General features: G+C 40.2%; 4 protein-coding genes across 5 annotated transcripts; 2 read left to right on the forward strand and 2 right to left on the reverse strand.

The window, feature by feature from the left end:
* Nucleotides 1-3,374: 3,374 nt before the first annotated feature.
* On the forward strand, nt 3,375-11,947 carry LOC119659047 (snRNA-activating protein complex subunit 4 homolog). Of its 2 annotated transcripts, XM_038066955.1 has the most exons (4): nt 3,376-3,983; nt 4,056-4,690; nt 10,078-10,595; nt 10,659-11,947. In XM_038066955.1, exons 2-4 carry the CDS (start codon nt 4,157-4,159, stop codon nt 11,773-11,775), a joined length of 2,169 nt encoding a protein of 722 aa, XP_037922883.1. In that variant the 5' UTR covers nt 3,376-3,983; nt 4,056-4,156; the 3' UTR covers nt 11,776-11,947. The 2 variants fall into 2 exon arrangements, with proteins under 2 accessions (XP_037922882.1, XP_037922883.1); XM_038066954.1 differs by having other exon boundaries at nt 3,375-4,690.
* Nucleotides 11,948-11,981: 34 nt separating this feature from the next.
* Nucleotides 11,982-16,023, reverse strand: LOC119659048 (GPN-loop GTPase 3). The gene is made up of 3 exons (XM_038066956.1): nt 15,869-16,023; nt 12,649-12,913; nt 11,982-12,585 (listed from the first exon to the last, which is right to left on the reverse strand). Exons 1-3 carry the CDS (start codon nt 15,911-15,913, stop codon nt 12,020-12,022), a joined length of 876 nt encoding a protein of 291 aa, XP_037922884.1. The 5' UTR covers nt 15,914-16,023; the 3' UTR covers nt 11,982-12,019.
* Nucleotides 16,024-16,076: 53 nt separating this feature from the next.
* On the forward strand, nt 16,077-17,139 carry LOC119659049 (actin-related protein 2/3 complex subunit 3). Its single transcript, XM_038066957.1, has 4 exons — nt 16,077-16,224; nt 16,311-16,484; nt 16,550-16,745; nt 16,908-17,139. The coding sequence occupies exons 1-4, from the start codon at nt 16,219-16,221 to the stop codon at nt 17,063-17,065; spliced, it is 534 nt and encodes a 177-aa protein (XP_037922885.1). The 5' UTR covers nt 16,077-16,218; the 3' UTR covers nt 17,066-17,139.
* A 5,262-nt stretch (nt 17,140-22,401) lies between these two features.
* On the reverse strand, nt 22,402-24,116 carry LOC119659583 (NADH-ubiquinone oxidoreductase 49 kDa subunit). Its single transcript, XM_038067739.1, has 2 exons — nt 23,967-24,116; nt 22,402-23,897 (listed from the first exon to the last, which is right to left on the reverse strand). Exon 2 carries the CDS (start codon nt 23,866-23,868, stop codon nt 22,459-22,461), a length of 1,410 nt encoding a protein of 469 aa, XP_037923667.1. The 5' UTR covers nt 23,869-23,897; nt 23,967-24,116; the 3' UTR covers nt 22,402-22,458.
* Between the last annotated feature and the right edge of the window lie 2,240 nt (nt 24,117-26,356).

A 26,356-nucleotide genomic window follows, 5' to 3' on the forward strand; every position in this document is an offset into this window, starting at 1 on the left:
TTCGCACAACTATCGTACGCACGATTTCTATAGAACTAGCCAGAAAGTTCATTTTCAATTGCAATTAACGAATAACCATTGACTAGTCGTAAGAATGAGTACCTAATTTTTCCGATTTTTATTTGTTAGTTGCGAGGTTTGAATTACCAATGAAATTTGCAGAAAATGGTTACTCAATCCTCCAAATCAATTGTTGTTTTATTCTTGCAAATAGAGAAGGAGTTAATTAACTACTGTACAGCAGTATGCAAAACGCTAAGTAACTTTTCGACTTTGATCAATTTTTTACTTTGATTGTTTTGAGTGAATCGAATTATCCAGTACTCATATTCACACTTACCGATTTCTATCCATAATCATTCGCCCAAACCGGACGCCGCATTTACTCATATTCTTCTAAGTTTGGTTTTCTTCTGGCGGAAAACAGTTAATATGACAACGGGCGTTCCCGTCAGTCATCAGTGGAGCTAGTAGGTCTGATTATATCATTTGAAATGAAAATACGAAAATTTATAATTCTAAATTGCTCCATGATTTTCCGTAAAGCCATAACATTGAAAATGGCAGTGTAAACGCCAACAAATTGAAAGAATTGTTACGGTCATTTCAATCAGCTTTATCAATAATTATTACATAAAATTCAATTCAAATCAGTTTCTCTAAACTTAAAATAGTTTTTTAAGGCGAAATACGACGATTTCAGTCAATTTCTAAATTGTCTTGTGATTTCCCGCCAAAGCCGCTGTTAAGATTTTCTTTTTTTAATTTGACCGCGAACATTGAAAATGACAATGTAAACGTCAATAGATGGGAAGAAATGTCAACTGACATTTCATTCAGCTTTATCAATAAATTTCAAAGTTCCATCGCTATTTATTGCATTTTGCCCCTGTTCTGTAGTTTTACCCGCCAAACAGCCCCTAATTATTAACTGTGTTCTGTATGGTTCTCGTAAGCCCCAAAACCCACGACCCCAGTATATCAAATATGCAGTACCCACGCTAAAATACCCCGACTTGCAAATGTATTGTGGAAGCCTATCCGTACACATGATACGCACTAAAGAAGGACGAAGCATAATCTTTGTCAAATCGTATTGGTAAGAGAGAGAGATGAAAAGAACATGTCAGTTATATTTGATTGTACGAAAAGTTATGTGTCATAGCCTGTGTCAAATTTGTATATTTTGTATGAAAAAAGAGAAATTTCCGATGAAAAAAAAAAACATTTGGAGGGCATCTACGTTGCGTAGTCTCAAGCAAACTCTATTTGAAAGCTACCGATGCGATATTTTCATTCATAAGATGCGTGCACCGCGAGAATTTCATTCCAATTTTTGAGTGTACGTTTCATTGTAAATCAAAAGTAAACAAAGGTAATACAACGAAACTTGAGTTTTGAGAGGCAATGGAAGCAATAATTTTATTTGAAAAGGTTTAGTTTATCTCGCTTTTATTAAAAAGTTAACGGAAATGGGATTAGTTTGTGTATAAAAAGCGTTTCTTATGGCAAAGTTTAAATGTAAAGGCTGAAGTTGCAAAAAAATATGCATTATTTATATGTGTTCGCCATTCAAAGTTTCCCCTTTATTTGAAAGTGGTGGCGATAGTAGGAAAAGAACTCAACGATAGTGAGAAAAAAAACTTTTTGTAAGAACAATAAGAGTATTAAATAAAGGCTGTTCTTATTTTTTATTATTTCCGAGTTATCACAATCTCGGCAGATGCCGGATTTTACCTAATACTAGCACTAAGTGCCAAGCATTTAGGCTCGGACGATCCTACCTACTTAAAAACTAAAGGGGCACTGGTGGTGGTGGCCGGTGGTAGGTCAGTGGGAGAATCCGTCGAGCACCCCCCGCAACATCGAGCACGTATGCATAATGGTGTACTTCTGCATGGTTTGAACCAGACTGTGCGAAAGTCCCAGGACATCAAGGGAAGCCGTGAGGGATTTAGGTACAATACCTGTAGCTGACAATATTATGGGAACTACAACCACCCGCTCGAGACGCCAAATTTCTTTGATTTCCCGAGCCAATGGCTCATAGTTCACCTTCTTCTCCACGTATTTCCGTTCAATGTTGCTATTATGGGGGATAGCAACATCAATAATATACGCGGAGCGACCCGTCTTGTCAACTAGCAGTACGTCAGGCTTGTTGTGTGCGGTATGGCGATCAGTCAGAACTTGCCGGTCCCAATACATGCTGTAAGCAGAACTATCAAGTACTGCTTGCGGCTCATATCGGTAAACCGGACATGTTCCCGTGATCAGCCCATGCTTATATGCAAGGTTTTGATGGATAACCTTACATACAGCATTATGCCTGGTGATGTATTGCACCGGTGCCATAACAGTACAGCCAGAAATGAGATGGTCCAACGTCTCTAACGCCGAACCACACATTCTGCACTGGTCGTTCTCCACCCGTTCTTTCATGATGAGCTTTTTATAAGCTCGGGTGGCGACCACGCCATCCTGAATGGCACACATGAACCCCTCCGTCTCAGCAAAGAGCTCCCCAGCACACAGCCACCTGTTCGACAGATGCAAATCGACAAATGGCTGCCAAAGACAATTCACGTGTTTACCGTGCATTGCCTTCGACTTCCATTCCTCGATCCGCTCCTGGTCCGACTTCACCCCACTCAGAGGATTGAAAGATCGATCCTTCAAGTTAAGTGGAGTCAGTCCACAGTCTGCCTTGCAGACAGCCGCATGCAAGGGGCTCGCCTGCTCTTTACTGTAAAAATAAGCGCGCAGCGAGTCGACTTGGCGATGATGTTGTGCCGCCACGTCAACCACGCCCCTGCCTCCGATGTCACGAGGCAGGTTCATCCGCTCCACGGCAGACTTTGGGTGATGCATTCGGAATTTGGACATAGTTGTCCGTATCCGCCGCTGGACGTTTTCCAGGTCAGTCTTCGTCCACGGCAATATTCCGAATGCATAAGCCAGTGAAGGGATAGCGAATACATTCAACGCACTTATTTTATTCTTCCCCGAGAGATGCGATTTCAGCACCAGCTTTACACGTCGCAGGAATTCGGACAGCAGAGCTTCCTTCAGATCACCAACTCGAGCATGGGTTCCTTGCAGAATTCCTAGGTACTTGTAGAAGTCTGTCTCGGTCGTAGCTCCGATGTGGAGGTCACCAATGCTATGTCCGGCATGCGGCTCGTGATGACCTTTGCGAATGGCTTGGATTCGACATTTGTCTAATCCAAACTCCATCCGAATATCACGGCTGAACATGTCTATTATTCGCAACAGACTTCTAAGATGGTTGTCAGTACCAGCATACAGCTTACAGCTTACAGCTTACAGCTTATTATTATTATTATTATTATTATTATTATTAATTAAAACAAGAAATAAGTACCAAGTTGAAAATTTGTAATTGTTAACTTATTCTGCTAGTATCAATAATCAAGGTCCGTAAAATAGGGAAAAAAAACCTTCATATGTAACGTCTCTATCCGTCAATTTCCCAATAAAGTGTTCGTTACTGAAAAGGAAGTATAAAAACAATCGAAGACAGAATGAAGGTAAGTTATGCTTTTACTAGATTTATAACCAATATGCAGATTATAGTGTTATTATACTATTAATTATTTAAATAATTCACAATGCACTTTATTTCGTTCAAAATGCCAAATGGTCCAAATTACTTCCAATTTGACACCGAATTGGCGTCAAACATTTCGACGATAACTACCCAGCTGGTAATATATAATTCATTTGATGAGATTTTGCTATTCTGGCACTAATGCGCCAATAGTAGTTTTAGGTATTCACTTATCCAAAGACAAAAACGTACCAATCTCGCCAGAGTATAAACAAGTCCGGCGTCATGTCAAATACAGCTGATCCGATTTTCGTTATATCTCGTTCATGCTCAAGAGCAGAGCACTTTGGCACGGCGAATGACGTTTCATTTGTTTGGCAGGGTTTAACTGTCAAAGCGGAATTTTGAGAAGGTAATTATTTAGGAAATACTATATGTTATTGTATGCAATGTTATTTAATGGAATATTCTCTTTGTTTCTCAGTGGATTTGACATATCGTCTCGATATTTTCAAGCCACAACGCGAAGGCGATCAAAAACTGGCAACGATTGTTTTTGGACGTAAACCTCAAACGGCATATAATATGGAGTTAAATAGTGGAGGGATGGGAAGCAGTTTTAACGAAAACAACGAAGCAAATTACACCGAATTAGAAGAATCAGATTCTTCTGATGAAAATGAAGATTCTGACTCGGACGATGGAATTTTCATTGAAATTCACCCGATGCGTGATCACGTACAACATGTCACGAATATACTTCGCAATCATTTGACAGTAACCAACGAAAATGCTTTAGTCATAAACAGAGCAATGCAAGCCAAGCTCCTAAGTTTTCGTGAGATGCTTACTGACTTGCTGCAAAAGTGTGAGCAGAAATATTTGCGAAACCAGGGTACTCTCGAAGATTCAAGGAAAAATGCTATATATCCATATTATCGAAAGTGTGGAGCACCATTTTTTAAGGACCTAGATAAATTTCATGCGCCTGTGAATAGTGATTACAAGACTAGAGTCGAAGAGAGAGGTGAATTGTTTCCCTTAGATTTGAAAATGGTTCCCCAACATCACTGGAGTGTTACTGACAAGTGCAATTTAGTTCAAGCGGTGAAAACACAGGTATGTTTACATATGATAGTGATGCAAGTCTTTTAGGAAAACCTACCTAGAGTTATTTACAAATAACCATGGTCGCTAAACTAGAAGAGTATTTGTTCTTTCGGTCTCCTCCAAAGCGAATACAAACACTGATTGTAGATGAAAACCCGTGCGAGCTTCTGTTATTCAATTATCTAATATAATTATGGTCGATCCCGTCGAATATAACTAAATTGCACCCTAACAAAAGTCTGAAGCGAGAAGTTGGTTATTACTATATATGCATTGCAGAAGGACATCGTTGAAATCATACTGAAATAAACTTCTTCTTTTCCTTCAGACTTTGTCTCGTTTGCAAGCGGGGTCGGCTCTTCGTAAACGGTTTCGACATTTTGTTTTATGAAAAGCCTGATTTGGATGCAATCGCGAGGCTTTCAAGCCCCCATCTGAAATAAAGAAGAGGTTAAAATATCGTTACCCTATACAAAGCGGAAATGAACGGGATTTATACTATTGTAACAATCAGGATTTATTCAAACGAACGAATGACATAGATTTTCGACTCAAATCACTAATAAACTCGCTGAATGTAGTTAAAAGTAGCATATTTTTAATTTGCATATTGAAAGGACCATAAATAGCCTATTAGTTGACGAATGCTTGAAAGCGAAATTAATAACCACTTGTCAAGAAAAAATGTTGATTCTTTTTCCAAATTTGACGCTATTTGGACGGGGTTCACAAGTATTGTAACTTAAGAGAGTGTAGGTGAGCTGGATGAAAGTGGTTGTACAGCTACACATTAAAAAGGTGAATGCTGATGTTCCCTTGTACGTCGCAAAGGTGATCAGATTGTTTACAAAAATAAAAATCACTTCAGTGTTTTCAGTGCACATTTGGTTCATTACAAAAAGGAAAATAATATACTTTTCCGAATTTTCGCCCAATTAACTTTTAATATATATTTAGATCCAAAAGCCCTATTCAGAGTTGTGCTATTCTTTCCTATTTGCTTTGTGCACAGTGTCTGTAGGGTGGATATATGGGAACCGCGAAATCCTATATATATGACCATTGACATGAACTTGTGCTTAGTTTGAAGGGGAGTCCATCTTCCCGGCTCGTCATGCATGCACAGTTGGGCCGTAAAATTTTCATTCTCCAATTGTACCGGATATCAGAGATCTTTAATCTCCATAAACATAAACAGATGTTAGTTTCAATATGCGTAGCATATCTCACCCGCTCCTAGGGGGATCAAATTCATTTTAGAAAAGTATCGATACATAAATCTGAGAAAAATCTCGACGATGCGTCTGAACATCTAGGCCAAAAATGTATCTCATTCCGGAATCTACTCAAATAAACTTTCAATAGAATATTACCAAATTTTTTGAAAATGACCTCAAAAACCACTAGGATTGCGAAATTGGCCAGCAACATAAAACAGTACAATGCATAATACTGGAAAGCTTCGTGCGAATCCTCCTATTACGAACAAAATTATATCATCATCATCAACGGCGCAACAACCGGTATCAGGTCTAGGCCCGCCTTAATAAGGAACTTCAGACACCCCGCTTTTGCGCCGAGGTCCACCAATTCGATATCCCTAAAAGCTGTCTTGCGTCCTGACCTACACCATCGCTCCATCTCAGGCAGGGTTTGCTCGTCTTCTTTTTTTACTATAGATATTGCCTTTATAGACTTTCCGGGCTGGATCATCCTCATCCATACGGATTAAGTGACCCGCCCACCGTAACCTATTGAGCCAGATTTTATCCACAACCAAATGGTCATGGTATCGCTCATAGATTTCGTCGTTATGTAGACTACGGAATCGTCCATCCTCATGTAGAGGGCCAAAAATTCTTCGGAGGATTCTTCTCTCGAACGCGGCCAAGAGTTCTCAATTTTTCTTGCTAAGAACCCAAGTCTCCTAAGAATATATAAGGACTGGTTGAAAGTTGAAATAGGCTCTGTTGGCTGCCAACAACCGTGCGGATTTCATGTTCGTAGCTGTTATCGGTTGTGATTTTCGACCCTAGATAGGAAAAATTATCAAGGCCAGTAGTTGGGTGGACTTAAAGAGGATCGTACCCCTCGCATTTACGTCAGCATCACGAATCACTTTCTCCAGGGCCAGGTTAAAGAGGACGCATGCTAGGGCATCCCCTTGTCGAAGACCGTTGTTGATGTCGAATGGTCTTGAGAGTTATCCTGTTGCTTTTATCTGGCCTCGCACATTGGTCAGGGTCAGCCTAGTCAGTCTTATCAATTTCGGCGGGATACCGAATTCTGTCAATTTGACCCTGGCTATGCTATCATAGGCGGCTTTAAAGTCGATGAAAAAAAGACAGTGCAACCGATGTCCATATCTGATCTGTTGCTGATTTGCCTGGAGTGAAGCCTCTTTGGTATGGCTCAATGATGTTTGCAAAACAAAACCTTTTTAAAATCGGTTCAATGTCTGTCTGTGTGTCCGTCTGTCTCACGAGCACTTTCCTCAGAAAGGGTTATATCGATTGACACGAAATTTAATGAGAAGGTGGGGACGGGGGACCCCCAGACATGCAGTGAGTGATATCCTTTTAGGTTGAATTTAGGAAGGGGGGTCCCCATACATGTAAAAGGGGGAGTGTACAAATTTTTTTCAGCGAATGTAGTCATGTGGGACATCAAATGAAAGGTCTCGATTAGCAATTTTCGAAGCCGGTCTTATTTTTGACATTTGTTAGAAAAGCGGGGAGTAGTAGGGATGGAAACGGATGATTTCTTTAACGGACCCATTCTCCGAAACTACCTAACTGAAGAATCTGAAAAAATTCACGAAGCTGCCTCTATATGGTGCCCAGGTCTCAAAATACTCTCCATATCAATATCCGTTCAAATTAAGTTAATAATAGTAGATTACAATATTTTTGGGAAAATTGAGTAAAACCCCCCTTATGTTTATCCCGGAGTTATAGAACTTGGTAGTGGTTTGAAATATAATATGAAGCATATTATCCCCAAGTTTGATCAAAAGCATACTATTAGTAACAAAGTTACCGTAGCTCAAAGTTGTCTTTACCGTGTAAATTTACAACTGGAAGTACTAATTCTGACATGCTAAATGCATATACATAACGGGCTACGTACACATGGGATAGTTCTACACTCAAATATACTTACAGAAGAAGCAAACAAAACCTTTCTTACCTGAAGCGCCCAGCTTCCGGTTTCGCGACTTGTTATGTTTATAGATAATGCCTTTTTGCCAGTCGTCAGGCATTGATTCGCTGTCCCACACCTTGAGCACACGTTGATAAACCACTTGGTGTAATTGGTCGCCTCCATATTTAACCAGTGCGGCTGTAATTCCATCGGCTCCTAGAGACTTTTAAGCCGATGAGTTGCACAGACTGTTTCTTCTATGCTGGGTGGTGGTATTTGTCCGTCGTCTTCATTTGGCGAAACCTTCAACTCGCCGATGTTCTGGTTGTTCAGTAGTTCATCAAAGTACTCAACCCATCGCTCCAATACGCCCATTCTGTCGGAAATCAGATTTCCCTCTTTGCCTCGGCAGGATGAGCATCGAGGTGTGTAAGGCTTCATCCTGCCGTGCCAGCGTCCTTTGAGAATGCAACATTACTCGGTATGCAGCATTCTTCCGTTTCGTTGCTAGCTTACATTCATCGTCAAACCAGCCATTCCGATTCTTGTTGCGACTTGGGCCAAGTATTTATGATAACGTTCTTTAGGTGATTGTGAAGAACATTTTTTGATGCTTCATCTCCAGGATCTCTGTTGACTACGGTTATTGTGGCATCCATTTCCCTCTTATAGGTGTCGCGGAGGGCTGTGTTGTGGATGGCTTCATCCACTCGCCTGATTGTCAGAGGGGATTCTGGATGGTGTTGTTATTCGAGCTCGGAGCACCATGCCAACGAGATAGTGATCCGAGTCTATATTGGCCCCCTACATGTTCTGACATTTATCAAGGCTGAGACACTGCTAATTGAATAATTTGCAATCTGTTATCATTTGTATTTTTATGTAAGCTGTGGGAGCCAATGTATCGCCTGAATACGGGCTCCGTCCCTACTTCGCTGTTGAAATCCCCAAGTATGATTTTGATATCATATCTGGGAAGGGCTTTGAGGGTTCGTTCTATTGCCTTTTAGAAGGTATCCTTCTCCGACTCTGCAGGGGCGTGAACGCTCGCTTACGTTTTCAAAGCCGATAACAGCAGGTTTCATTTTTTGGTTGTCTAAGAAACCTACTCCAAGCACATGAGAAGATGCGCCAATGGTTGTTCCCACTTTTAGACACAGGAAACTCGCCTTCATCCTTCTCCGTCTGAAGCTTTTCGTTAAGAAAAAGCTCCCAGCGCAGCAATCCACGTTTCGCCCTGGGACCTATACTGCCCTTTGACCACCAAATTATATCAGGTCAAAGTTATCATTTTCGTATGAATTTACTAGCATAAGCCATACAAATGTAATGCTGACGTCATAATTAACGTTGATATATAGTACTAAATGCAAAAGTATTAAGTAGCTGCTTTTCTCATTCTTTTTTGTATATGAGTTAAATGAACGTCTCCATACTTGTTAAAAAATGCTGAACTCCCATCCTGGAGCCAGAAATTTACGAAAGTAAACTACTATGTGTCTGGATAGCTGAGTGGTTAGAACATAAGGCTGTCGTACAGAAAGTCGCGATTCAAATCTCACTGGTGGCAGTGGAATTTGTATCGTGATTTGACGTCGGATACCAGTCGACTCAGCTGTGAATGAGTACCTGAGTCAAATCAGGGTAATAATCTCGGGCGAACGCAATGTTTACCACATTGCTTCCCACAGGGTACTTTAATCCTGTAGTGTACCGAACGGTCTTGAATGAAGTGCTCTAACACACTTCAAGGCCCTGATCCAATTGGATTGTTGGGCCAACGATTATTATTATTATTATTAAACTACAATCGATACAGTTATTTTCAGAACGAATTAGTTATATAAAACGGTCTGGAAAAATAAAGCAAATTGCATTTTTGTACAAATCGACCTGTCGTGTACTAAAGTTTCCTCCTTTAAGAAAGAAACAAAACAATGGATACCCGACTTAATTAAATCTTGTACTTGCCTCTACTAAGTAAATCAGAAGAATATCGCCTTTTCGAAAGCTGGGAGACTATATTCTATATGGGTTGATCTTTATACAAATCTGAGACCGTACGATGAAGGCACACACAAATGAAACGGGAATATTTTCTTGCAAGATGCTCTCATGTAAGTTTCTGCATTCACGTTTACACCCTGCCTTCGAGCACCTCTAATTTATCATGGATATAAAATATTTAAAAATCTAATAGACACCTTACATTAGTATTAGATTTTCAGGCAATTTTTTTTTTCTTTTACAAGGTTTTGAACTATTTACACGCTGGGAGGACTGAAAAAAATGAATTTATTCGAGTTACTAAGGAAAATATGGAGCAGCATTCTAGTAGGCTGGCGAAACTCCTTGAAATTGTAGGTGGTGATTTCAAAATTGATTGGGAGCTAGTATCGAAAATGGGTCTCATGGGAAAACACTCGGAAGCGAACTGTTACGCAATGTGGCAAGGCTTCTTGAGACCTGATCTCAATCGTGGTAAATGGACAAAACATGAAAACGAGAATCTCATGAGGGTAGCTAAAAAATACAATTTCCAAAATTGGTCCTTGATTAGTCAAGAAATTCCTGGAAGATCTGAAAACCAATGCTTTGTGCAATTCCAACACACGGTGAATTTGAATTTGAATAGTTCAAGGAAATGGACAGCGTATGAAGATCGACAACTTTTAAGAGCAGTTAAACTTCATTCAACGGGCGGAAATATAAACTGGAACAAGATCCGTGGATACTTTATCAACAGAGATAGAAAGTCAATATGTAGACGGTAAGATCAACTCACATTATCTGCACATTTCACTCATTGATTTCACATCAATTTCGTTTACAGATATCTAAATGTTTTAAATCCCAACATCAAAAAAGGTAGTTTCTCCCGTGAAGAAGACTGTGTATTGTTAGCTGCTGTAGAAGAATATGGCGAAAATTTCGCATGCATTCCAATGTCGCTTTTCCCTAATCGAAGTAGAAGTCAAGTGAAAAATCGATGGCATAACACCATTAAATACCAGAATGTACATCAAGCGTGGACAATTGAGGACGATGAGAAACTTATTGAATATGTCAAACAGAATGGCACAGGAAAGTGGGCTGAACTCGCCAAAGTAATGAAGACACATACCCGAACCAGTTGCCGAACTCGTTATAGCGTCATAGAGAAATTCTTCGCCAAAAACCCGGTTGCGACGGTGAAAGATATTCCACGGAAAAACAGGGGACTTCTCACGGATGTGAGCAGGGATAATTGGGTTGAAAAGATTTACGAGCTTAAAACTCAGGGGGACACCTATGCAGAGAAACGAGCTAAGCGCAGAGAAGTGCAACAGAGACGAAAGGAAAATCGAGCTTGTAATTATCGCAATTTGCTAAGACCAGTTGGCAGACAGTTCTATGAACTATTTAAATATTCATATGATTACGATTTCCAAAAGTCTCCAGGAATTCAAGATTTTGTCAAGAAGACGATACCCATTCTATTTAAATGTTATGAATTTGAGATACCGATTACGAAGTTTGGTAATTTTCGTAAATCATTCACAAGAAAGGAGGCTGATGTATTAGTAGCTTCTTGTACCGAACGGAATAGAAAGCAATTTCATGATACACAAGAAATCCCCCCAAACTGGGCTGCGCTCTTAGGCCTACGGGCACTTATAATTTTAAAAAATAGTGACAACTATACAAAGATTACACAAAAGGTCGCAGCAAAGTCGAGAACACAAACATCTGCCGAATGTACTTTCAGGAAACGTTTTCTTAATACTTTCTTCAACACAACGCTCCTTACAAAGCTGAATCCAAGTTTACTTGGAAATGACAAAGGCTTTGTCGTGAGATATATTTCAAATGAAAGCAAAAGTGACGGCAGTGACCCTTGCAAAAGCGCTACAACCGATAGTTGTGCAGAAGAATTGACGTCGCCTAGTGCGAAAAAACCGAAGTTATAACTAGAACAAATTTTCATCGACAAAATGAACACAAATAAATTAAACTAATTATTTGATTTTACGGATTTTCTTTCCAGCTAGCTAGTAGTATTGTTAGAAGTTATAATTCGGATAAATTTTTATCGATTTCTAAAGCAAAATATACACCAATAAACTAAATTATTTGATTTAATAGATATTCTTTCCAGCTAGCGGAAGTATTGGTATTTTTTTCACAGCATAACAAACGGCTTTAGAAATGAGTTTAATCGCGATATAGTTCATTCACAGCATCGTCGTCTTCCCGTTCTGGCTCATCGAAATCGCGAACTTTCACATCAAAATCTTCTCCATACTGTATTACGTTATCAATTTGTAGCAGAAGGTCCGTTATGCTCTCTTCATCGTTTACATTGAGAGGAACAAAACGAACTAAGCTAAAATCCTCAATCAGGTTTCCAATCGCCTCTGATAATTTTTTATGCTTACGACCCCATGACGATTCTGATGTAACTTCTCCCAAAAGTGCGTGTGGATCTGGATCTAAAAATTTATCCAATTGCCCTCGCGCTGTTTTACTTAATAAATCCATTTTACTCAAAACATTTACGTGTGGCGTTTCTAAATTGGCCATCACACTTAGTGCTGCCATTGTTCCCGATAGAAATTTTGCTCCATCAATCATAAATTGTGAATCTACTAGAAATACAGTACATATTCGAAAATTCCATGATGTCAGAAGTCTGATGAGTTCTCTTCCGGTTGTTAAATGTGTGAAAAGTTCGATTTGTCCAGGCATATCAAAGAGAATGTAGTCATCATCTGGTTCGACTGTAAAGAGGCAAAATACTTTTGGATTGCTCTGAAATTTTCGCACTTATGGTTGAAACTTACCTTCGATTTCGTTGTCTTCTCCTCCACATAGTTGATTTTGGAGCCAATCTTGATTTTCTATAAGGAATTCTAAACAAAATACAAGCCCTCCATTTGGACCATAATGCAGTTCATCGTCTTCCATGGCATCGTCCAATTGAATTAAGTCGCGAATATCGACAACAGGTTCATAGTCGAAATGTTCTGCTGCTGGATCAAGGTTTACTATGTGAATCACTCGTTTCTCGTCAGCTGCATGCCGTTGCACCATAGAACAATATGTGGACTAGAATATTATTTCAAAGGGTGAGAAATTATCGTTTACAATTACACATATTTGATATAAACACCTAAAAGAAAGATTTGAACTACCCAACACTTCCTGAAAATTGGACTAAACATTTAGAGCATTCAAAATAAAGCTGAAAGTGGGTTTTTAAGTTGCACTACGGTTTACAGTCACATATTTCTTTTCTTTGCTTTATGAAACGGTTCCCATTGCTCCAATAAAGTTGTTTTTTTAGGTTATTTCACCCGTTGCGGACATTCTCTCCAAATTTCTGTATCATAGCTCAATACCGCCTCCGTTGCTAGTTGTGATTTTTTAATAATAATAATCGTTGGTGCAACAATCCATATTAGATCAGGGCCTTGAAGTGTGTTAGAGCACTTCATTCAAGACCGTAACGGTACACTACAGAATACTGTAGGAGGCAATGTGGTCAGCACTGCGCTCGCCCGAGATTATTACCCTGATTTGACTCAGGTCGTCACAGCTGAGTCGGTTGGTATCCGACGTCAAATCACAATACAAATCCCACTGCCACAAGTGAGATTTGAACCGGGACCTTCCGTACGATAGCCTTGCGCTGATGCGTGATTTTTTACTCGACATATATCGATAATTCGTGAACAACTTATTCCTGAAATATCGAAATATGTTGAATAAAAAATCACTATTAGTGACGGAGATGGTGTTGCGACTTAATCTCGTAAACTTCTCGCTAGAAATGCCACAAACACGCATTCTAGCTGAATATTTAAGGAGGTAGCGCCGCATTGAATACATCTATCGGTGTGGATATTTTCTTATAATTTTCAAAATTAAATTAAATTTCCAACAAATGTGCATTAAATTTTCCCAGAAAGACTTAATTTCCATTGCTAAATCCGAACCAAGATTCGTTAAATGAGACATTACTGGAAACGAGACCACCTGAATAAGGTGAGGGAATGGGCTGCTACGAGCCGAGGTAATTTCAGTTAAAAAAGGCGATTTTCATGGTTTGCCTTGATTACAAGGGTTACACCTCAAACAGTGACTGAGTATTATTTCGACGTTTTAAGATGCGCGGGCAATCAACTCGTGCCATCGAATACACCGAATTTGAGTCGTTGCGTTTATTTTCGGTTCATTGCTCACTGGCTGATGATCCGTAACTGACGCAAATAGACGGTAATATTCTGAACAAATTTCAACGGAAGAATTTGCTCTTCCGCCACTTCCGCAAGTACTGCCGACAAGTCGGGAAAACGGCAGCTGGACGCTTCAGGTGTGAAACTTTTTATGTATGCGTATGTATGGGTGTGCAATTGTTCCATTAGTGCGTAACATCTATATATGCATACATTATGTGAAAATATTTACTTTCGCGTGATATTGACCTTCAGCCTTGAATTTGCAAAGAAGCGACAAATTTAACCTATTGTAACTTTGTTAGTAATAGTGGGTTTTCCACCAAAATTGATAGGATCATCAACGTAAGAGCAGTTTTGCAGCCAATTACCAAAAAATGTTAGTAACATACTATTATCAACTTTCTTTAAACAGATATCGGTATGGAGAGTATTTCGGAGCCTAGGCACCATATAGTGGCAGCCTCTTGATTTTTTCAGATTTTTCGGATGGGTTGCTTCTGAGAATAGATTCGTTCACTCCCAGCCTTCTCAACAGATGTTAAAACTAAGCCCAGCTTGGGAAAGTACTAGACCTTTAGAGACCTCCCCCCCCCCCCCCTGCCTGTACGGGGAGCCCCTTCTCCGTTGAATTCCACGTAGAATAATGAGCATTCACACTCCCCAGCTTTCCACCAAATAGGGTATCAATCGCTACAAACGTCTACGAGAAAAATGCAGGTGACAGACAGACGAACAGTAAACCGATTTTAATAAGGTTTTGTTTTACACAAAACCACAAAATTAATTATTAATTGAATGCAACATAATTATACCGAGAACCATGGACTGAAACCTACTATAACACCGCGCATTACTTTCTTTCAATGTCTAATAGTTTGTTCAAATGAATTGTCTCTTTGTAGATAACAAAACCAATCCCCTGATAAATTGTGATTCCTCTATCATAAGTACAAAATAGGACCTATATATCGTTGATTCCTTCCAAATCTGTTTGACATTGCAGGCAACAACCCTCTGAATTGGACATAGTGGCAGTTAAGTCCTTGGCTGTTTAACGTAGGTACCTGTCGTGGAGACTTAATCCTACGGTCTTCTTAAGACACGGATTGATTTTGTGACCACAATCAGAGCCCCGCTGAGACAAGCAACAACGGTACCAGTCTATACCAAGTGCATGGCTTAGCATTCATACTGGTGGATGCAAGACTTACCCAAATCCGGCTCAATAGGTTACGGTGAGCGGATCACTTAATCCGTATGGATGAGGATGATCCAGCCCGGAAAGTCTATAAGTGTAATATCTATGGTAGAAAAAGAAGACGAGGCAGACCCATCCTAAGATGGAACGGTGGCGTAGGTGAGGACGCCAGACAGCTTTTAGGAATATCGAATTGGTGGACCTCGGCGCAAAACCGGGATGTCTGGAGTTCCTTATTAAGGCAGGCCCACACCGGATACCTGTTGTTGCGCCGTTGATGATGATGATATCAGTCTCCCCAGAGTCATTTTCAAGCGACATCAGTGTGGAAGCTCTTTGCTTGCCAGGGCATAAAAAATCAAAACGAGCCCAAACAGAAACACCTCCGTTTATGAAAAAGCACCCGCAATGTTTTCGCCGGCACTTTTGGCTTTTTAAGAACAGATTCAAGTGTGCTACACACAGTTGCGGTAAAAGACAGTAATTACTTATTGTCTTTACAAAAAAATTGAACCAATTCGCCGCAACCGACCCAGTTCCCACGATTCGAATGATGGTGCTTCCTATAATTTGGTGTCATACTATACATGTAACATTAAAACGTGGTTTCCTTTTCTACAATACCTTTCCGCTTCCTGCTGGTCCCAAAACAATCTGGGCATACCGCATTTTCGTTAATTACTCCGGAACTCCTGTTTATGTTTCCTCACTGACATTTACAATGAACTGTCAAAAGGAGCGTTCATTTGAACCACACGCGGGAACCTCTTCTAAACAACAGAGCTTCCTAAACTGACTTTAACGCTTAAACTGCCGAAAGACACTTTTTGGCATGACTCATGTCAATTGTTAGTGGAAAACTTGACAGATGTGTGAGGTATTCAGTTCTCCGGCTGCTAATCGGGATTGGTAAAGTGTATTGATCGTTTTCATTACTGAAATAATAAAAGGGACTAGCAGTATAATATCTCGAAATGCCGGTAACTGATTTATATACAGTATCAAATATTGGGGATATTTAGTGAACCTAGGGTGTGGCGATTTGACTCATATCTTTCATCTTCAGGCTTATCATTCCCAAATTCGTGAGTTTACAAACTGTATTGGAAATCTGGCCCTCTTACCATTGCGCACACAATTTCGAGGTCCGGCTCCACAATCTAATATTGAAGGTGATATTATTGATGAGTCCATATATTTCTTCAAAGCAAATGTCTTCTTCCGAACTTACGAAATCAAGGTGAGGACGTCTTAAGTTCTTCAGGAGTCCACTTACACATTACTGTTTATGAATCCATTTTGCAGTCCGAAGTTGATCGGGTTCTGATCTATATCACGCTGTATATAACGGAATGTCTGAAGAAGCTTCAACGGTGTGCCAATAAGAATCAAGGTATGCAAGAGATGTATAGTTTGGCAATTTCTAAATTCGACATTCCTGGAGAAGCGGGCTTCCCACTAAATGCTGTATATGCAAAACCATCATCACCCTCGGAAGCTGGTTAGTAAATTTAATAGATTTCCTAAAAATATTTATGGGTATATAAAATAAGAGTATTCCACAAATTTTAGTGGAGTTTCTTTCGAAATCTTTTTGCTCTGACTCACGGAGAAATATCAGTTTATTTGCTTGAAACAGCTGAACATCATTTCTTCATTACAGATCTGATGCGTCAATATCTTCAACAAATCAGACATGAGACAGGCAATCGAGTTTGTGAGAAAGTTTTTTCTACAGATGATGGTAAGCCGAGTAAATGGTGGCTGTGTTTTGCCAAGAAGAAGTTCATGGACAAATCATTAACCGGGCCAGGACAATAGAGCACACCATATTCAATATTTTTATTAAATTTACTTGTCGAATAAAATGAATTATAATTTGAATTTAATGAAAATTCATAGTTTAAAGAATTGAGGGGACATTAATATTCTTAATACTTAGTGCAGTCCGCTTTCGTGGACAGTTAAGTCCTTGAGGGTATAATGTGAGCACGTTTCTGGACGACTTACTCCCACGGTCTTCTTAAGACACGGATTGATTTTGTGATCACAATCAGAGCCCCGCTGGGACAAGCAACAACGGTACCAGTCTACACCAAGTGCATGACTTAGCATTCAAACTGGTGGATGGAATAACTACTTAAATCTCTACCGAACTAAGGAGTACGGCACCCGTGTGGAACGCAACACCACGCCGATGCCCGAAGGTCTCTTCTCACTTGAGCATAACCACTAAGGGGCCAACCGCAAATAACCGAGCTATACTCACATACAACGGGAGTTCACCCGACGTATGAGAGTCCAGGGTCCGTCTCGGTTCCCATGGTACCAGTATATCCCTGGTGAGGTTTCGTCACCAATTTGCCACTTGAGATGAGTTCCCGTGCAGACTTGGCTCTGATCACCCTAATTAGGCCTTTGGAGCATTCGCCTACTGCATCGCGGCCGGCAAGCCAAAGTGAGTACAGCGTCTTCCGGTGCCACCACTATGGAGTTTCTGCTCGGCCACTTGGTTTTGGTTTGGCCGACAGGGTTGCCGCCCCTTCTTCCTCACCGCCACCTCTGAACACCAAGCTTTAGTGGACATATCAATTACACGATATTCATGTGCATGTAATATAATCAACAATAAAATAATAACACCAAGGTGACAATTGAATGGAAGCACCTAGCCGAGATTTCTTCGCAGGAAGATTTGTATTGCGCTAAAAGAACGATCCATCATTTTCTGTTTGATCACTTAAAACACCGCGAGTATAAATTTAGTTGATCTGAAAAGATGCTTCAAATGCCTTGATTTGTTGGGCCAATTTGCAGAAGTATGCACAGGTCAAAAAAAGGTGGAATTGGGTAGAAGTAAGAAATCTCATCAAGGATTGCACCGGTGTTACATGATGCTTATCCAGGTGGTAGCGAGTGTCTGGCATATAGTAGGAAGATGGATCGTACAGTTAAAAGTTGAGAATGCAAGGCGGTTCAGGACTTTCTGTCGCAAACCATTTAAGAGTCGAATACACATGGCGGACATTTTAGCAGCGTAACAAAATTACGGCAGTGCTACTTATGCGAGAATACATGTGGTAATGCCGCTGGTATGGAAAACAAACCTTACATGCAATAATGGCATCCTCGTGAGCAAGTTTTGTAAAAGCGCACATCGACGATAATGACATCTGTAGCTGCCACGTTTCTCGTAAAAATATAACATGAGATGTCGCAAAGTTTGTTGGATGATACCATAGATCACAATCGTAAAACCTAATAAATGCCGCCGATTTGAACTCATGAGCTTGGAGTGGAAACCCAAGTGACAAACCCCAACATTTAATTGAAATTTTTGCGGAAGTAGACTTCGTAGTGGCCAACGATGGATGTGTGAACACATTCCAATGTAGCGGACCGAGTCTGATCGCCGACATGTCATATCTCAGTACCCTAGTTGGAATTTGGTGGTCTGGTGGGGTAGTGAGCACTATTCACATACACTAGCACTATTTATTCACACTTCGTCTCAAGGCCCAAGAAGACCATACGAAGAAGCGAACGAGATTGCTTCAGACGGCTGCGCTTTGAAGCAGAGAGGAGGAAACGCACCGGATCTGCGGGTAGCAAGTCGAGCATCAGTAGGGATAGGCAAGAATCTTTCACGGTCTATACTGGGGAAAGAAAAAAATGGAGGCAATCCTTCCACCCATCGGTTGTCAGCTACTCCTGAATTGAGTATAGTTCGTCAGACATGCCTATGTAGACGATTTACTGAAATGATTTTCAGTTCTCCACAGGACTTCCCTACAAGTTTCCACTCCTCCTCCGTTGTATTGCGGATAGATTATTACGGGGACATACATGTATTACTGCGCCAACCCACTCGTCGCCATCTTTAGATAGTGGATTTAATTACATAGCATAGCCTGCAATGGAGTTGTTATCCTTTCTCAAGGTATGACCTACCTACTGTCACTTCCGCCTTCAGATCAATACGTTTACGTGTAGCTGGCCTGTGCGCCGTCGAAATTGTTCGTTCGAAATTGCGCCACGAACCCCGATGACCCGACGCGAGCAAGTGGTGAAGAAGGCTTGGAGCTTTCGGGTAACAGTGGAGGTTACTTCTCATATATCACCCCCATATAATAGCACAGAGAGAACATTGATCGGAAGCAGTTTCAACTTAGATTACAAAATAAGCACTGAAGAAGGAAACATGTTGTCCGAAACACGTGTTTGCTACCTCAACAGAAATAAAATTCTATAGTTTAATCGGAAACTTTTCCTTTTAATAGTTTTCTTTTAAACGGAGCTATAGTAAACCAAGGAAATATTTTTATAAAACTTATAGTTTCAACTTGTTGGGGTTGAGATAGTTGCATGTGCAGATTTTGGACATAACAGTGAAAGCGCGGTTAATACGTCGAGCGACCTCAAGTTTCATTGGAAAAGAAACTTCCGGGATACTTTCGATGTACCGCACATTGATGCAAACAGAGCCAGTTCTGAGATATATTTTACTTTGACGCAGCACTTGATATTTGATTCTATCATACGTCGCTCTGATAATAGCTGTTAGTTTCTGCGGAATGCTGTGAAACAAAGAGTCGAACTCGGCACGCTGCTCTAAAATGATCCACAGGGTGTTGATGTGGTCAGTACAGGAGGATACAGAGTGAAAACCAGTCTACTCTCTGTCGATCAAACCTTCGAGATCTTCCTTGATACATTCCAGAATTACTTTACTGTTTCCTTTGGGAAGGCAGGAACCATGCAAATACCATTTCAAATGTTGCAGTGATGAATGCTTCTGCGGGGAGACTGTCCCAGCGGCATTACTCCGTCTGAGTGCACTGATGGCGTTTTAATTTCTATTTGAAGGAGCAGTTCGTGGCCGCGTACAACACGTGCAGTGGTACATTGTTTCGTCAGCAAAATAAGAAGACATAGTCACCGTTACCATGTGGTGGTATGACGTAGAGTCGAGAAAGAAAATCTTCACCGTAAAACTGAACAATTGGCCGTTTCCACTTATAATTAGGCACTTCTGCTGAAATTTGTATCTGCAAATTACTTCACAAATTTACTTACGATTGCTCAGCCAAATAATAGCTAGTAGGTGATTGTGCAAATAAAAAATCTGCCTATGATTAGAATACTAAGCCAGGATATTTTCAAATTCAGATCGAGTTATATATGTATTTCGTAGATTTAAACATTTTCTTAATCTATTTAAACAAATTCTAAATCTAAATTATGCTATGCTTCACACGCTACTGAATTCCAGATTTGAATTTACTGGTTTCAATCTTTCGGGTTTACTCTGCGGAAGGTTGTAAGGTATATTATTACAATTATATTTTGGATAGGACTACGACCAAGGTTATGAGGTGTAGAATGGAATATCTGTTGGGGGGAGGTCCTTAATTAACTTATATTTAAACTATTATTGTCAGAGGTGATTACACATTTAATCCAAAAATAATATTTGTTGATCACGAAATCATCTGAAAATCGATTATTAGATACCCAGAGAGAAGGTAACGAAGGCTACTTCACTACTAACAGGAAAAGCCTTGGGTACCAAAGTATATTGACGGGCCGCTTATAGTGATGAGATCTATCGTATTATATGCGGCTCCTGTCTGGTAGTGGGCAGTGTGAACCGATAGAAGGTGTATTTGGCATACCGGTCAATTGTACAGAAAGTATGCAGCATGTATAGCATTGGGTGAATGAAAATAATTCCTATAGAACTTCTAGCGAACGAGGCACCTATCGCCACCAGAGGAGAAAATCGAATCCTTCCGAAGTGACGCTGATTTTTGCAGAAATGGACCGAGCGAAAAAACGAAGAATTAATTTATCACCTGAAACTGTTTTTTATGGGATACGAAGCTTATAGAAAATATTTGTATTATTCAAGTTTAGATGACTTATGCGACGATTCCGAAGACCCGAAGTACGTTATTTTATGTTCTATTGCCCGAAGTGTAAGGAGGGAAGAAAGATGTTGAGGTTAAAGACAAATTGAAGTCGCAACACAAAAGATGCTTCGGAAACTGAATTGAATATTTTGATGCCTTCACGCTGGGAGTCTGGCAGAGGTGCAATAGTGCCTTTCTAAGACGTCCCCTTCATCCATAAAAAAATAACATTAAGAAAGGTGAGACTGCGTATATGCTTTAACCAAAAGTATGAACATTTGTCACACGTTTCCAAAGGTGGTACATTAAAATATGGTCATGCATTAAATGGCAAAATTAAATTTGGGTTAAACCTGAAACTTGAAATATTTGCATACGCTAAACATTTGTAACGGATCCATGATTTAAATCATGAACTAATTTCGTCGATCGCAAAGAAAACAAGTTGCAAGCTGTGTAGTTTAGTTAGTTAGGATGTCAGTGTTAGCGGTCATTAATTTTCAAATTTTTACTAGATGTATTTTTTAGATATCAAATGTCAAATTTTTACTAGATGTATTTTTTAGATATCAAATGTTCAATCTTGTAAGGGATCTATTCGATTATCGCCAATGTTTTATAGAAACGCGTGTGATTGAGCAAGTAATAATATTTAAACCTTAGCTGATTACTGCAGAAGACAAGTCTTAATTTTGGCATCTATTGCGGGAAGAAGAGAGACAAAGAGTACTTGAACAAAGGGCACAAACTTAAACAGGATTTAAAAAAGTAGATTTATAAAAATAAATTGCCTGACTGAAAAAAATTAAAGTATCATGATGCTGCCTCTATTTGAAGCCTAAAGTCTAAAATACGTATCAAATCAATATCCACCCAAATAAAGTTAATAACAGCATAATACTACATTTAAAAAACTTCTACTCCCTTAGTTACCTTCCTTAATGTTATCCTATGAGAATAACTTTACAGCGACACAAGTATAATAGGTGTCATCCGCCTAGTCTTAATTAGCTGTGGTAGGTTTCCAACTTCAATGAACGATCAAACGTCTGAAAAGGCACGTAACTCTTTTTGGGAAATTTTACACAATCAACGGCACTTCTCATTCCCTTTTAATGTAAAATGTTTGTTTTTTTTTTTGTTTAAATTCGAAGACTGGCAAGCTTGATCATCACGAGGCGGTCCACATTCCATTTTTTATTTTCTGCACGACACTAGTCGTTATAAAAATTTAAAAATACTAAATTCAGTTATAGATTACGAACTTTATTAGACTTCTTCACATGTACCAAAACATCAACTTTATCGATCGATCTCTCCAAAAACAACATCCAACGTACCAATTATTGCTACAATATCGGCTAACATATGATTGCGTCCAATCTTTTCGAGAGCTGCTAAATGCGCGAAACCCGGAGCCTTGATTTTACATCTGTATGGTCGGCTTGAACCGTCCGCAACAAGGTAAACTCCGAACTCTCCCTTAGGCGCTTCGATTGCTGTATATGTAGAACCAGGTGGTACTTGGTACCCTTGAGTGAACAATTTAAAATGATGGATAAGTGCCTCCATGGATGTCTTCATTTCGGCGCGAGATGGAGGCGTCACTTTAGCATCGTCAGTTTTGATTTCTCCAGCCGGCATTTGATTCAAACACTGCTCGATAATACGCAGAGATTGCCGCATTTCCTCGACACGGCAAAGGTACCTATCGTAGCAGTCACCTTTGGTTCCAATTGGGACGTCAAAATCAACCAAATCGTAAGCGTCGTATGGTTGTTGCTTCCTTAAATCCCACTTTATTCCAGATCCACGCAGCATAACGCCACTGAAGCCATAATTCAAAGCTTCTTCGGCAGTCACAACGCCAATATCAACGGTACGCTGAACCCAGATGCGATTCGTTGTTAAGACATCTTCAACTTCGTCGATACGTTCCGAGAACTTTGAGGCAAATTCGTAGATATCATCCATCAAGCCCAATGGCATGTCGAGTGATACGCCGCCAGGTCGGATGTAAGCGGCATGCATACGTGCTCCAGACACTCGCTCATAGAATTCCATCAATTTCTCACGCTCCTCGAAGAGCCAGAAGAACGGTGTCAGTGCCCCGATATCCAACGCGTGCGTTCCAACCGCCATGATATGGTTAAGGATTCTCGTTATTTCTGCAAACAAAACACGGATGTATTTTGCACGTAGCGGTACGTCAATATTCAATAGCTTTTCGACAGCCAACGAGTAGCATTGCTCATTGCACATCATAGAGACGTAATCCAATCGGTCGAAATAGGGCAAAGCTTGCGTATACGTCTTGTATTCAATTAACTTTTCAGTGCCTCTATGAAGCAATCCAATATGCGGATCAGCACGCATAACAGTTTCACCGTCCAATTCTAAAACCAATCGGAGTACACCGTGAGCCGCTGGATGTTGAGGACCGAAATTGAGGGTTAAATTTCGCACAGCCTTCTCAACTGGAGCCACTTTGCTGTTCCAGGGCGGCAACTTCCACAGCGATGTTACCTCGTCGGGGTACATCACAGCACCGCCGAATTGTTTAATGAATTCCGGATCAGGATACCACTTTCCAGCTCCTCGTTTTTGTGTTGCATTTGCAGCACCAATCGCTCCAATATTTTGGAGCAGACCGCCGCGGACTGTCGCGGTTGTAGCCTTACGGGCCAACGAATTTAGCATATTGAATGCCATTTTATGGAAATGACAATTTCACACGAACTCTGTAGAGGAGTAAAACAGAATTAGTTTGGTAGATTTTGCGTATTTTTATTACAATTAGCAGAAATTACATAATATAAGTCCACTTTTCGCGTAGAGGTCCTCCTCGCCAGCGGAACTGTCATCAATTCATAATAGAGTGACAGTAGCGGTGTAGGTTATCTCTCCTTCTAATAGGTGCAGCGCTCCACGGAATTTTTGCACAACAAGAGAAAATTCACTTTGGTGCAGACGCGCACGACTTTGTGTCATTGGTTGAAATATGTGCTTTGGGTTTGGTATTAGATATTTAAGGTGCGAAATTTCATTAAGTTTGCTTCACTACTTTCTCACAGATGGCGGTATGTTTTATGAGTAACGTTTGTAGGGATCCACCATCAACTGTATGGCATAGAAATGCGTGACCGACTTGCCTCCACATTGCGTCTTACCACTCTGATGATCAAGTGATAATCAATGCTTGGCGCGGGCGGACGTGTTGTATAACGAATACTAGGATGTTTGGTGGATGTTGACTTGATCGATAAAACTAAAAGGAGGAATCCACACTGAACATACAAAATTTTTATTCATTTTTAAAGAATAACAAGGAAATTAAACTGAATTGAACGCGCCAAGTGTTGATGATTAAGTGAGTGGTGTGACGCATCAATGGAGCGAAGTTGGCCGCACATCGCTATGCTTTGCAGTTGGTAGTGGATTCCTATACGTTGAAGGCAACATTGAATTCAGGTCTAATTCACACGTATATACGTACGTACAAAGCAAGCTGCGATATCCAATTCACATGTGCATTCATACGTACATATATATAGAGATGGGCAACTCATGATCGAATCGGCTCAATTGTGCTAGTTAGTTAGTTATTGATGTAAGTGACTCGAATCAGCATAAAAAATATGAGTCGACGACTAGTGAGGGCTCAAAATGTGTGCCCCAAAAGGTGAAACAGGTCTCGTTCTCAGAACCTGAAAAAACTCACAGTAATGCATCTATACAAAATCTACGCCTCAAAATATATCCCGTTCCGATATCCGCACAAATAAAGTTGATAATAGTCTATTACCTTAGAAATTTTAGAAATTTACCCGAAAACCCTCCTTAAGTTCATGCTAGAAGTCATTTAGCAACAGTGTAGCTGATAATATAGGACATATCACGTACATTATTAACAAAATTATTGGAAGTCAATTGCATTTCATGTAAATTTATTACATTATAGGACGTGTATGACGTCATCATCATATGTATAAAGTGGACTTATATGAACGGCGGGGCCCATGGAGACCTTATTAAATGGATTCACCTTATTAAAATGGATTCACTGCCTCTCTGTCACGCGCACTTTTCTCCAAAACGAATAAATCGATTGAAATAATAAAAACTTGTTGTTTCTTATTCGTTGGTGTGGGTATTTATTCTTGCAAATACCGATATTTCGGGAACCACTTGTTCCCTTCATCAGTGCAAACTTGTTTGTTGTTGAATAAGAAACAACAAGTTTTTATTATTTCAATTAATTAATCGTTGGAAACACCGCATAATTTCACTCTGAATAAATCGATCCGAACGAAATTTGATGGACAGATGGGAACTATGAAATCCCACGCATACAGCGAGTGACATAAATTTAGGTTGAGTTTAAAGGGAGGCTCCCCATACATGCAAAGGGGGGAGTTAAACATTTTTTTCACTGGGCAAAGGAAAGGTCTCGAGTAGTAATTTCCGAAACTGACATTAGCTTTGGCGTGAATTGAAAAAAATGTACGCACTTAAAGTGAGACAGGACTCATTTTCAGAAATTACCCATCCCAAAAATCCGAAAAAAAACAGGAAAATGCGCTTAGATGAAATCTAGGCCTCAAAATATGTCATCATCATCAACGGCGCAACAACCGGTATCCGGTCTAGGCCTGCCTTAATAAGGAACTCCAGACATCCCGGTTTTGCGCCGAGGTCCACCAATTCGATATCCCTAAAAGCTGTCTGGCGTCCTGGCCCACGCCATCGCTCCATCTTAGGCAGGGTCTGCCTCGTCTTCTTTTCCTACCATAGATATTGCCCTTATAGACTTTCCGGGTGGGATCATCTTCATCCATACGGATTAAGTGACCCGCCCACCGTAACCTATTGAGCCGGATTTTATCCACAACCGTACGGTCATGGTATCGCTCATAGATTTCGTCATTGTGTAGGCTACGGAATCGTCCATCCTCATGTAGGGGGCCAAAAATTCTTCGGAGGATTCTTCTCTCGAACGCGGCCAAGAGTTCGCAATTTTTCTTGCTAAGAACCCAAGTTTCCGAGGAATACATGAGGACTGGCAAGATCATAGTCTTGTACAGTAAGAGCTTTGACCCTATGGTGAGACGTTTCGAGCGGAACAGTCTTTGTAAGCTGAAGTAGGCTCTGTTGGCTGACAACAACCGTGCGCGGATTTCCTCATCGTAGTTGTTATCGG

Source organism: Hermetia illucens, chromosome 6, assembly GCF_905115235.1.
Source record: "Hermetia illucens chromosome 6, iHerIll2.2.curated.20191125, whole genome shotgun sequence".
Taxonomy (NCBI): Eukaryota; Metazoa; Arthropoda; class Insecta; order Diptera; family Stratiomyidae; genus Hermetia; species Hermetia illucens.